This window comes from Poecilia reticulata, chromosome 10 (genome assembly GCF_904066995.2).
Source record: "Poecilia reticulata chromosome 10, P_reticulata-male-v2, whole genome shotgun sequence".
In the NCBI taxonomy this organism is placed as follows: domain Eukaryota; kingdom Metazoa; phylum Chordata; class Actinopteri; order Cyprinodontiformes; family Poeciliidae; genus Poecilia; species Poecilia reticulata.
In genome coordinates, this window is record NC_088839.1 from 9,803,299 (window position 1) to 9,815,655 (window position 12,357).

At 42.4% G+C, this 12,357-nt stretch overlaps 1 protein-coding gene across 19 annotated transcripts in view; it reads right to left on the minus strand.

Moving 5' to 3' along the window:
* Positions 1-12,357, minus strand: part of tenm2a (teneurin transmembrane protein 2a) — a 284,579-nt gene that overhangs the window by 2,905 nt on the left and 269,317 nt on the right. For all 19 annotated transcript variants that reach the window (XM_081611630.1, XM_081611631.1, XM_081611635.1 and 16 more), the window contains 11 exons: positions 11,110-11,283; positions 10,242-10,879; positions 9,883-10,058; positions 6,823-7,058; positions 6,292-6,588; positions 5,494-6,051; positions 5,119-5,388; positions 4,591-5,001; positions 3,242-3,352; positions 2,883-3,150; positions 2,420-2,550 (listed from right to left, as the gene is read on the minus strand). In XM_081611630.1, the coding sequence (XP_081467756.1) occupies positions 2,420-2,550; positions 2,883-3,150; positions 3,242-3,352; positions 4,591-5,001; positions 5,119-5,388; positions 5,494-6,051; positions 6,292-6,588; positions 6,823-7,058; positions 9,883-10,058; positions 10,242-10,879; positions 11,110-11,283 (3,270 nt within the window). The remainder of the gene's footprint in view (positions 1-2,419; positions 2,551-2,882; positions 3,151-3,241; positions 3,353-4,590; positions 5,002-5,118; positions 5,389-5,493; positions 6,052-6,291; positions 6,589-6,822; positions 7,059-9,882; positions 10,059-10,241; positions 10,880-11,109; positions 11,284-12,357) is intronic.

A 12,357-nucleotide genomic window follows, 5' to 3' on the forward strand; every position in this document is an offset into this window, starting at 1 on the left:
TGCAAGAACCGCTGTAATTTCTGAGCATTTCTGGACACCTTCAAAGACCTGCTTCTGAGAAATGAAGACAAGAAGAAGATCTCCTGTTTTCAGAGCATTACAGGAAGGCTATTGCGAAGGAGATGGCTGACATAATCAAAGCAAAAAATGTTACTGTTGAAAGAACCTATTTTCTTAAGTTAAAGAATAAGTAATTCTGTTTTAGTTTTTCAATCAGTATTTCAGAGTAACAATATACTCTGAAATACTGATTTCAGAGTATATTGTCTTATCTTGTTCTAAGATAACAAGATAGCTTGTTATCTTAGAACAAGTTATCTTTGTTTTATTCCAATGTACAAAGGGTTTGTTCTACAGTTATGATGGTAGTTATAAGTAGTCCAGTATGTTTCACTTCATTTGAGGTAAGACTTAATATCAATGACTCTGTTAGCATAGCATTTGACATTGTAATACTAAATTACATCTTTATAATTGTTGCTACTAGTTTCACTTTACTTGAGGTAAAAGTTAATATTAATGACACTGTAATGACACTTAATGACTTCGTCATAACTGTTGCTACTTGTTTCAATTTACTTGAGGTAAAAGGTAATATTAATGACACTGTAGTGACACTTAATGACATTTTCATAACTTTTGTTACTTTTTTCACTTTACTTGAGGTAAGAGCTAATATTAATGATGCTGTAATGACACTTAATGACATCTTCATAACTGTTACTTGTTTCACTTTACTTGAGGTTAGAGTTAATATTAATGACACAGTAGTGACACTTAATGACATCTTCATAACTGTTGCTACTTGTTTCACTTTACTTAATGACACTGTAATAACACTTAATGACATTTTCATAACTGTTACTTGTTTCACTTTACTTGAGGTTAGAGTTAATCTTAATGACACTGTAGTGACACTTAATGACACTGTAATAACACTTAATGACATATTCATAACTGGTGCTATTTGTTCCACTTTAGTTGATGTAAAGAAATTGTTAATGAGTCTGTCATTAAATCATTTTGACAGTGTAATAAAGCTTAATGAAATCTTTATTACTTGTCCTACTTGTTTTGCTTTATTTCAGGGAGTGGAAATATTAATCATTGTTTTGTTAAAGCTTTTGCTAGTGTAATAATTAAATCATTATTACTACTATTATGACAAATTTATGTTAGATCATGGTTTCTTGGTTAATGACAAGTTGTCATAACGAAGACAATTTTGTCTAGGCTAATAAGTTGTAACGAAGACATTTTTGGCGAGGTTAATGACAAGCTGTCATAACGAAGACATTTTGAATAATGTCAACTTTGTATTAAAAGTGTCATGATTTACCGAATTACACTTTATGATAACAGTCATAAATATTCTTCAAGACTTATTGATGTTCATGACAGGTGTTATGTCATGTTTATGACAGTGTCATGACAGTCTTATTCACCCCCCTTCAAATAAATGTTACCGATTCAACTGAAAGTAGCGCAAAATTGCAAATTTAACAATATAATTTATGGTTTTCTACAAACACCAAATTTAGGGAAGGTATTTTTGGTCTTTGCTTTGATGTTCCGCAACAAATCCAGTTCAAACAAATCCCTTCAGAGCATTTGGGCTTCTACAGAAAGCTAAACCATAATCAGTCAAATGAGACAACTATTGAACTTCTTGGTCAAAATTCAAATTGCTACGCGAGATAAACTTGTCTCTGCAATGCCTGAATACAACGGCAACGTCTCCTCTGTTGGCTGATTATGGGCACTGAAATATCAATATACCTCATGCTAGTTTGTACATCCATCTCCACCATGTTTTGCTTTTATTTTTGATTTTAATCACACTTTTTATTTAACGGAAACACCGCATTTTCTGATATTAGCAGAATATCGAAAAAAAGATTTGTTTGCATTTGTGATGGAAACGCAGCTAAAATAAAAGTTTAGAAGCAAAGCATATTCATGTGTTGGTTATGGTTAGGGTTAGTTACAGCCAAAAACTTAATTCAATTGAAAATCTTTGGTAAAAGTTAAAATTGACTACTCTTCATCCAACCGGATTGATCTTAAAAAGTTATTTTCAAAGAAGACAATAGAATGTTCACTCTAGATGGCAGCACAAAACAAAGCGTAAAAAAAATCCAGCTGTAATTGGAGCAAAAGGTGGTTTAGAGGTGCTGAGTATAAAAAATGAACAAAAAAAACAATCATATTCTTTAGCTTTCACTTCTTTATTTTGCATTAATTTACAACATAAAATCTGGAATAAAGCAGTAATTTCTGTGGTTGCAATAGATAAAATGTGAGTAGTGTTTTAAGAAACAATTTTTTTTTTATTAAAAATTTGGTAAAAAAAAAAAGTTGTATTTTACATTTACTGTAAAAATATGCATCCATTTATTTTTTGGTTGGTTGACTTTACCTGTCCGTTCTCACAATGCTGGGTGGCTTGAAGCTCATACGGCGGCTCCACAAAGTAGAGCGAGTGTCGAGGGAATCCTGGGATTATGTTGCTGAGCTGAAAGCCAAACATCACCAACCAGCTCTTCACATCTACAGCAGCAGATGAGACACAAAACACAGTCTGTTAAATGACACAGTTAAACATGATAGGAAAGGAATCACCAGTTTGATCATTTAAAAACAAAAAAAACTCAAGAGTTTTGCCTCTGTGACTCACACAGAAACCGACGTTTATTCCTGCAGATTACTGACGTTATCAAAGCTGAAGTAAAGCTCAGTTTATGTTTAGTGAGCTGAAATTAAAAGTCTCCCAGAGTTAAATATCCCAAGATGGACCTGGCAGATCCGAGGCATGTCTGAACGTTACGTTATGCTTCATTATCCCGGAAAAGGAACAATCAACACCCGACGACATTCTCTACCTGTGACGTAGTTTTTGACGTCCAGCATGTCGCTGAGCGGGTTGTTGTTCTTGAACATGTACAGATTAAACGGGGAGAGGTCTCTTCCTATCTTGGGCCACATGCTGTAGTCGGGCGAGGTCCAGCGTCCGGCCAACACGTCGTAGTCTCGTTGGGTGAAGTGCACCAGCTTGGTCAACGGGTCGTACAGGCCGCCGTGGAAACCCACCACCAGCTGGAACTCTGGGTTAGAGTCGAGGTACACCTCACCGTAGGCTGTGTACTGCACCTGGGTGAAGCGAACAGGAGGAACGTTACTCTGTGACGGAAATGCAGTATAAGGATAAAAAAATAACAGATAAAACAATGTTGGGTTGTACCTGTTTGATCATCTGCCCGTTGCTGCTGAAAACTGCCAGTGGGGTTCCTGTGTTGTCAGATGCAATATAATATTCCTCTCCGCTGCTCACCTCCATTGCAAACAAGTGGCCCTAATGAAGAGATGATTCAATTTTTAGGTCACAATGCTCCTCCAAAGATAAAACGACATGAAACAAAATGAAACAGATTGGGCTGCATTGTTCACCCTGTGAATCCCAGAGAGAAACGATCAGAACTCCCTGATACTCAGCATCCTGGAACCTCTGGTAAAGATGTGCAGAAAGCCTTAAAATGAGTTCATGCTTATGTGTATTTTAACCCTACATTTACGTAAATCTGTTTAACTGGGAAAGAAATATAGCTTGCACACAACAGTTATAAGTCTGGTGAACCATTTTTCCTGTTAATTTGGTAATTTGACCCAATGACATCTCTTTTTTTAGTTTCCAACTTTTCTAGAGTTTAGTAAAAAAAAAAAAAAAAAAAAAATCTTGTATTTTAAAAAACGTCATCATGTCAGGCACTCTCAAGATCTCAGAGTACTTGGAAGAGAAAAACGCCCACAGCATCATAGGTCCTCCACTATGTTTAACTGCGGGCGTGAGGTGTTTTCAAAAATTCATCATTTGTTCAAGAAAGGGGATTTTGTTGTTGAAAAGCTAAATCTTACTCACATCATACCGGGTTGCAAAGTTTCAATAAAACTCCAAGCGCTAGTTTGACCTTTACGTTTGTGACTGAATGACAGAAGAGGCTATTCCCAGACATATACGTAGGTAGGATCTAGTGGTTGTTATGGCGACCTTTAGATGAACTCTTTACCACAGTAAAGAACTCTTAAGGTTACAGTTGTTCTAAACTTTTTAGAACAACTGTATTTAATCATATATTTAATCGTAAATATGGGCGATTTTAAGCAAATCGCTGTTTTCTTGAAGACATTACTTTATTCATGAAGCTGTACATTTATAGGCTTTACTTGAATGCCAATATAGTCTTTCATATTTTAAAGACTGGCGAAGAAGAAATGAGCCTCTATGACACATTTATAACCCAGGGAAACAGCAAATTGAGGATGACAAATGAACACCTCCTAACGCCTTTGATCAATCTATACCACAAAAAAAAAAAAACAAATTAAAAAATGTTTTTGTTGCCGTTATCTGTAGGGTTGATTCAGCAGGCAGATTACTTTGGCTCTTGGGATTTTTGTCACCTGTAAAGATGATGCTTATGCACCGACAGACATTCAGCTTAAAGACTTTTGCACATTTTTATGATGGGTGCTAATCGTTGCACACAGTGCTGTACTGAAATACAAGGACACATACTGATAACTCAAACATACCTGCAGGTCGTAGTAAAGCGATGAGATGTCAGAGCTGGAGTGGTTGAAGATATGCGTCACCCTGGTGGGATGGTTCAGGTCAGCGTAGAAGAACTGGAGGTGCTGTCCCAGGCTGTTCCGCGTGGACACCCTACGGCCGAGCCCGTCGTAGTGGTACACCACGCTCCAGCCGCCCGGTCCTCTGTTGTAGGCCCTCAGGAGCTGACCTTTGGAATTGTAGTCGAAGACGTCCGAGCCGCGCTGGCTGAGGAAACCGTCCTCGTCTAGGCGGTACTGGACGTCTCCCAGGCGGGTGATGCGGTCCCTGAGGTCGTAGCGGAGGGGAAGGATCCGGGCGCTGTTGCCGGGATTCAACAGGTGGAGGTTGCCGTTCAGGTCGTAGCTGTAGCGCCAGGTGGACCAGTCGTTCACCTGTGCAAAATGGTGAATCATTCAAAAGCTTTTAGCGACATTGCAGGCGCAACTTTCCCTGGTAACATAATGAGGGGCCGGAGGAGGGAAACTCAATCTGTGCAAACAGAAATTCACCTTGACACCGCTGAGCTGTCCGTCTCCATCATAGTCATAGCGGTACTGAGTGGTGTTGGCGTAGGGCCCAATCTTGAGCTCTCTCTTCACAACCCGGCCCATGCTGTCATACTGCACCGTCATCCAGTACATGAGCGAACGGAAGATCTCGTACTGGACCTCCTTGATGCGACCGTGGGTGTCGAAATGCTTACTCAGCGTCATTACGGCTGTGGTGATGATTTGATTAATGTCATAATAGATGACCCCGAATTTCCCAAAGTGCTCCACCTGTGGGAAAGAGGGAAATAGTCAGGGAAGAGTCCGCAGAAGGACGAAAAACACATTTGGTGCCTAAAGAGAGACGAAGATGCCGAGCTGGCGATACGGGCACACCTTTCCGGAGATCTCATCATATCGGTAGAGGTCAACGGGCAGCGGGGTCTCGCTGATGACGGGCTTCATGCTGGCAATGCGGAAGCTGTTGTCATGGTAGGTGTAGTCGAACCTGGCATTCACCATGCCCTCCTCGCTGAAGCGGTAGATCTGCTTGTCGATCAGGGGGCCCATCTTGCGGTAGCGGATGGTGCAAGAGAAGCCGCCGCTCTGCAGGTTGACCATCTTGAGGACGCCGGCCGTCTCGTCGTACCCGAATGTGACAACAGTGCTGTCGTACACAATCTCTGACAGCTTGGCCAGCTTGCCGTATTTGTAGAGGACGCGGCGGCCGGTGCCCATGTAGTGCGTGGCCTGCGGCCTGCCGTCCTCGCTGAAGTCGTGGATGATGGAGGCGTTGCTCTCTGGGGGGTTGTAGGTGTTGCGGATGTAGCCAACAGACACGTGCGTGAACATGGTGTGGCGGGCGACGCTGGGCATGGTGACAGCTGTGACCCGACCCGAGGCGTCGAACTCAAAGACGTACTGTCTCTGACTCTGCAGCAGCAGCACCATGGACTGGAGGAAAAGAGCAGAGTGTTGAAATACAGATTAATATAATAGCATTATCAATGGATGACTTGCCTCCTGTGAAATAGCACTGGGAGTAATTTGCTCTCCCTTGACAAATTTGCACCTTCGTGACCATAAAAATGATGTATTATTTCATTCAATTCCCCTATTCAAATTACTGTCGCTATTGCCTTTCTTGGCAAAACCTAAGTCCTGCGTGGCTCTTTTAAAGATAGATGTACTTACTTTATCAAGGTAGCTGTAGCTCCAGATCTTGCCGTCCACAAACGACCGGGACAGGATGCGACCCTGGGGGTCAAACTCGGTCTTCTCGCTCATGCTGCCCCTCTGCAGACCCACGAGCTGTCCGGTGGGCGAATAGGAAACGTTGACGACCGCCAAGCTGCTGCTCGGCAGCCACATGGCCGGGCGGCCCTGAGTATCGTACATGATGCGCAGCGTGAACTTGCGGTGATCGTCATAAATCTTCTCAGTGCGGGTGTTGCGGTCGAAGTCGATGGAGAGAAGATTGCGTCCGTGAGCCTAAGAGAAAAGCAGTCGATTCACTCCAGCAGATGTTTTTTGAAGTTCAAAAACGAGCAAAGTTTTGTACAAAAGTTTTACGCTGCTTCACTATTTCACAAAAACATCTGAAATTACATCGTAATTAGTTGCATGACAAAAAGAAAAAAATCTAAAAGTTTGAGTTGTGAATACCTGGGCAATGAGTGTTTAAATCAATCATTCAACCATTCACTTTAGAAAATTAGCAATTACCCTCAGCTTCCTCCCAAACACGGTGATCCGGCCCTTGGTCTGCTCTTTGCGCAGACGCCACTCGATGGAGTTGAGGCCGTTGTCGGTGGGCAGGGTGATGTTCCTCCGACCGATAGTGGGGCTGACGGAGCCTGCCAGGATGTGGGGCTCGGTGTGGAAGCTGATGCCCATTCCGTTGGCATACATCACTCTCAGGGTGCCGTTGTTGCACAGCTGGTAGCTGTTCCTCACCTGGTCTGTAGGGAGAGATCAAGAAAACAGAGTTTAAGAGCAAGGACTACGTTCTGCAATCAGGGGTTCTTGGAGCCCGCAGCAAACACATCTAGCATCTCAAACAGCAAATATTGATTGTGGTTCAACGTGGTCCGAAAGGAATGAGTAAAAACGGCCAATATTTATGGTTAGAGAATATAACTCGATTAGATCAGAAGAAAAATCACATTTGATAAGGCTAATGGATTTATAAATTAAACATTACAGAAACTTGTAAATGTGAAAATGGTGTCCATTGTTTAATTATTATTATTTTTTATTTCTTAAACCACAGATATTTAGTTTGTTTTCACACACACACAAAAATGAATGGTTATTTATAGAACCCAGGCATTGGGTAAATTCTGTTGGATTGTGCCAACAAATCCTTTGGTCAAAGAGATATAAAGGAGCCTCACATCTTTTTATAACCTGCCAGTTTGGACTCCTTGGTAAGATTTAATGATAAAATCATAAAGTTGTACTGTGTACTAATGTTAATGTCAGCTGGTTGTGTTAATTACTCCAATTCACACTAAAAATAACTATTTTGTTGAGTGAAGTTAACAGATTTCTACTTGCCAAGTAGTTATCACAAGCTACTGCTAGCTATATTTAACTTTTACACGTTGACCAAAGAATTGACCATAACATCAATATAAACTGGTAAAGAAGCTATGTTTAGATCCCCACTTTATGCTTGCTTACAACTGTTTTTTTAACATTATATATGTTCTTTACCTGTATTAACTTAAATTTGGTGCTTAAATCAAGCTAGTGCTAGCTCCGATTAGCAATGACACAATGGAAATTGTAAAGTCAATATGCAAAACACCTTTATACACCGAGTATGAATTTTGTTCAAATTCAAGTGGTTAAATGGTCATTTTATTTTAATGCGATATTTAAATGTAGAATAAAACTAGAAATAAAAATGATTCAGACAATTTTGCAATATTGTCCTAGATTAGAGTCCTGGCTGGGATTAACATACTGGGGTCTTTCCTCCCACCTTACAAAGACATGCATGGTTTCCACCTTTAAGTCTGAGAGTGTCTGGTTATTCTGTGTCTGTTATCATTGTCCAACTGTCCAATGATTAACACACAACCTTCACCAAATGCTGTTTTTTTCCCTTCTTTTTTATAACCTTACATTTGTCACTTCTACATATTTTTTTGGTGCAGCACCTGACCTGCTACACTGGCTCAACCCTGTGTGCGTCAAACAAACTAGGAATGTATTATTCCATACTTGAGCCAGGACTGAGTTCAGGAAAATAATCAAAATCAAAAAAGTTTTAACCTTTTTGATAAAAGCAGCCATAACCAATGGTCTAAGTTAGGTTAGCTTAAGTTGGTTCACATTAAGCAAGAGGAATTGTGTTTGCTTGCCCAAAAGCAACCAATCAGAAATGATCACACAGAAAAAGGCCCTTTACGTCTGCTGGTATCTTATCGACATGCAAGATTTTCAGTTAAGGCTCATGTCAAACAGAACACGATCCAGTCTGTAAAACAGATGGGCTTCCTTGATTATGTTCTTTAAAGTGAAAAATAATCTGAATGAAAGCCTTCATGCTGAACTGATGTCCCTATACCATCTCTCTATCTTTACAATTTATTGTCTTTCTCACAAGAAAGGAGTGAGATAAGCCCGTCCCTAATGCCGAGGCTAATTTTCCCCTCTGATGTTTGGAAACAGACGTCTTGATGACAATGATGGAGATAAAATTGTTTTCAGCTGATTTCTCCTGGAGATGCAGAGTTTGGATCTTTCTTTATTCAATTTACAGAAAAGTGAGAAGCTCGTTTATTTATTTATTTTTTTTATTTGACACTCTGCCATAAATGACAGTAATCCATAAGGCCAATTTGTAATAAAGCTCCAGGCACATTTTAACAATGCCTCAAACAGACAAGTGAAGCGTTTTTTTTCTTTTCTTTTTTTCCACTGACTTGGCAGCACCAGCCTTTAGATAAATCTTTCCTGCTCGCTCTGTCTGAACAACCTCGTAATAAAACGGCGGCGAGGTTGAGGAAAAGACAGAGAGGGGGTGAAATGAGAGCCTGAGGGGCCAGGGAGAATTCACTGTGCACGAGTTAATGAAGAGCGCGAGGAAGAGCGGGAAGCGAGGGAAGACGGTTAAGTGAGGATGTCAGCGGAGAGGCTGAGCTGAAAACCCACACGGTGTGGAGGAAACCCTAAATAACTTAAAAGCGTGGTGAACAAACGCTGCGCCGGCCGCCGAAACGCAGGTGTAGCACCGCCGACTGCATCTGCAACCCATCCGGCTCGGCATCACCGCGGCTCGCGCCGGTCAAGGGGAAGAACACAATTATTCTTCTTCCTCCTCTTTTCTAAACACACCAAATAAGCTCAGGGATCATGGGGACCGGCTGAGTGCGCGTGTGAAGAGAGAGAGAGAGAGAGCTTGGGGGATGAGGAGGATTCACTCAACGTGAGTTAATGAATTTTGCTGGGATGACATTCAAAAGCTGGATGACCCAGATGGGATTAACAACTTATATATTGGTAATTTTTTTTTCCCCACCATAAAATGGACTGAGAGAAGAAAAGAGGGGCGGAAAATAATCTCCCGGAGCGCGCACATAAATGAATGAAAATTAAAATGGGAGGTCAGCATATTTACCAACACAGAGGGGAGGCTGCGATCTTAAAAGGAGAACTCTGTGTGACTCGTCGTTACTTAATTAAAGTCTTCCGATTGGACTTTTTAAGGCTGGAAAAAAAATAAATCTGAACACGGAAAAAGTGAATTCCTGCTGCTGCGTTTAATCGGCCTACCTTGCACCACTGTATAGGAGGCTTCGACCGAGGACAGGTTGGTAATGACGGTGACGTCGTCGTCCCGGCTTGAGCTCTCGATGTCTATGTTGATGGAACGCTCGATCTCGCGGTGGAGACTCGTCACCATGCCCGTCGGGTATGTCACGTTGGTCAGGCGGCCCTCGCTGTCGTACCTGGGGTGGGGGGAAAGGATACGATTTAAAGGTGTTGGCAAATAAATGTACTGCTGAAGGAAGTGTTGGTACAGGTTTTAGATGTAGTTTCCAAAGCAAACACTAGGGGGCAGCAGGATAACATGTGAAATTGGACCAGAGCAGGACATGCACATTTACTTTAGACCCTCTGCTGAGACTTACTGGTAGAATGTTGTCCATCCGGTCTCATCAGCCTTGGTGGCCAGCAGGCCCGTGTTCCCGCTGTAGCCCATCAAAGCCACCTCCTGGCCCATGGCGGACACGCTGCGCAGCCCCCCGGTCGGGTCCAATCCGAGGGTCACCACCTGATTCTCGGGCAGCAGCACCAGCCTGAGCAGGCCGGCTCCTCCTCCCTGCCCTTGGCCATCTCGCCTGACCTTGACAGTGTTGTTGCAGTTGTCCACCAGCATGACCAGCTCGCCGTCCGAGCCGTAGGTGAAGTTATAAAGGGGCTCCCCGGTCACGAGGCTGACTGTCTGGATGTGAAGGCCCTCGCCGTCGAAGACGTACAGCTCCTGTTCCCGCGGTGACGCCACCTCGTACTGCGCCGACCCAGCAAACCCCACGCTCGAGAGGGCCGGGCCCGGCCGGTTCGCCCGCACCGCCCTGATCCGTATGTTGTTGAGGTCGGCGATGAAGAGGGTGCCGTCGGGGGAGACGGCGAGGGACGTCGGGGAGTTTAAGCCCGCGTCGGGGGCGTAGCCGTCGTCGCCGTAGAAGCAGTTGCAGTTGACGTCATTCTTGCAGTCGCAGTCGGAGGCGGCGCCGGCCAGGAGAGAGATCTCTCCGTTGATGTTCACCTGAACCCGAGCAGAGAACAGAGGAGAGTTGCGTGATCAAATGGAGCGTTCTGCCAACAGCAAAGTTCAGTCTGAGGTAAAGCGAAGTAGGAGTACTGTAATCTGGAAATCTCAGCTTGAACCAGAGGAGCTGCCAGGTTTAGCAGCCAAAAATATCTTGAAAGAAGCAAATTTATTCTAAACCAGCAGGAAAGACAAACAACAGAGCTCAAGGCTTCTCCAGGGCCTACCTGTCTGACTCGATTAATCTTCTTCTCATCTGTCTCAGCGATGTAGAGAGTGCCGGTGTGGGACAGGGCGATGGCTGTGGCACTCTCCAGGGCGGCGTGTATAGCCAGCTTGCTGAGGCTGTAGTCAATGCCTGGCACTTGGCAATGCATGGGCCGGCCGGCAATAATGCTCACCTACGGGAAACGACATAAGAAAGAAGACTCAGTTATGGGGTTGTAGTGAAACCGTTGTTGGGACTTTATGTGGTTGAAAGGATATGTCGTTTTCAAACATTTTTACAAATAACCCCGCCCCCCAAAATATCTAAGTATGGGCTACACAGCTACACAGTATTAAGTTGGTTTATGATTATTATTTTTTTTAAACTTCACATTTTATTACATGAAAAAAATATTTCAATTAATCTCCAATATATCTGATAAAGTATAACATTTTGTCATGAGAAGGAAAGAAATCAGTTACTTCCATATAAACATTTTTTTTGAAAGTTGCCATTTCATGTATTTTGACATGCACGTCTGGAAGTAAAAACTTCACTCCGAAATCGCTCAAGCTTAATCGCTTTGGATGAAACGTGTTGGTGAACATCAGTTTACACGTCTTGTCACAGATTATCTATTAGATTTGGGGTCTGAATTTTGCTAACACATGAATATGCTTTGATCTAAACCATGCCATTGTAACTCCGGCTGCGTGTTAAGTGTTCTCCTACTGGGAAAGAGCCTTTGCCCTCCAGTCTATAGTCAACAATCTCTATCTTCCAATTAAATGGCAAGGAAAAGTCTCCCCGTCGTGGTGTTTGTTCTGGAAAAGGTTCTGTTTTGATCTCTTCTGACCACAGTACTTTCTTCCATGTGTTTGTCCCTTAAAAGGCTTGTGATAAAGTTTATGACTTTCTTTTAGCAGAGACTTTTTCCACACTTTTAGATGTGTGCAATGCATTTCTAAAGTGCATAACCAACAGTTGTCCTTTCGACAGATTGTCCTACCCGAGTCGTGGTTCTCTGAAACTATTCCAGATTTATCATGGGCTTCTTACCTCTTTCTCTGAGTCATGCATTGATCTCTGTGAAGTACAACTGGTTTGAACTAAGTTGTAATTTCATGCAGGTGGACTCTATTTTATTAAAATATCTACTATACTGTTTGCACTGGATTCTATTTAGGAGTAAAAGAGTTACCACTCTTTTACTCTTTAAAAAAATTGTAATCCGTTTAACCTTTTCGTCCCACAGTCATGCACTTCT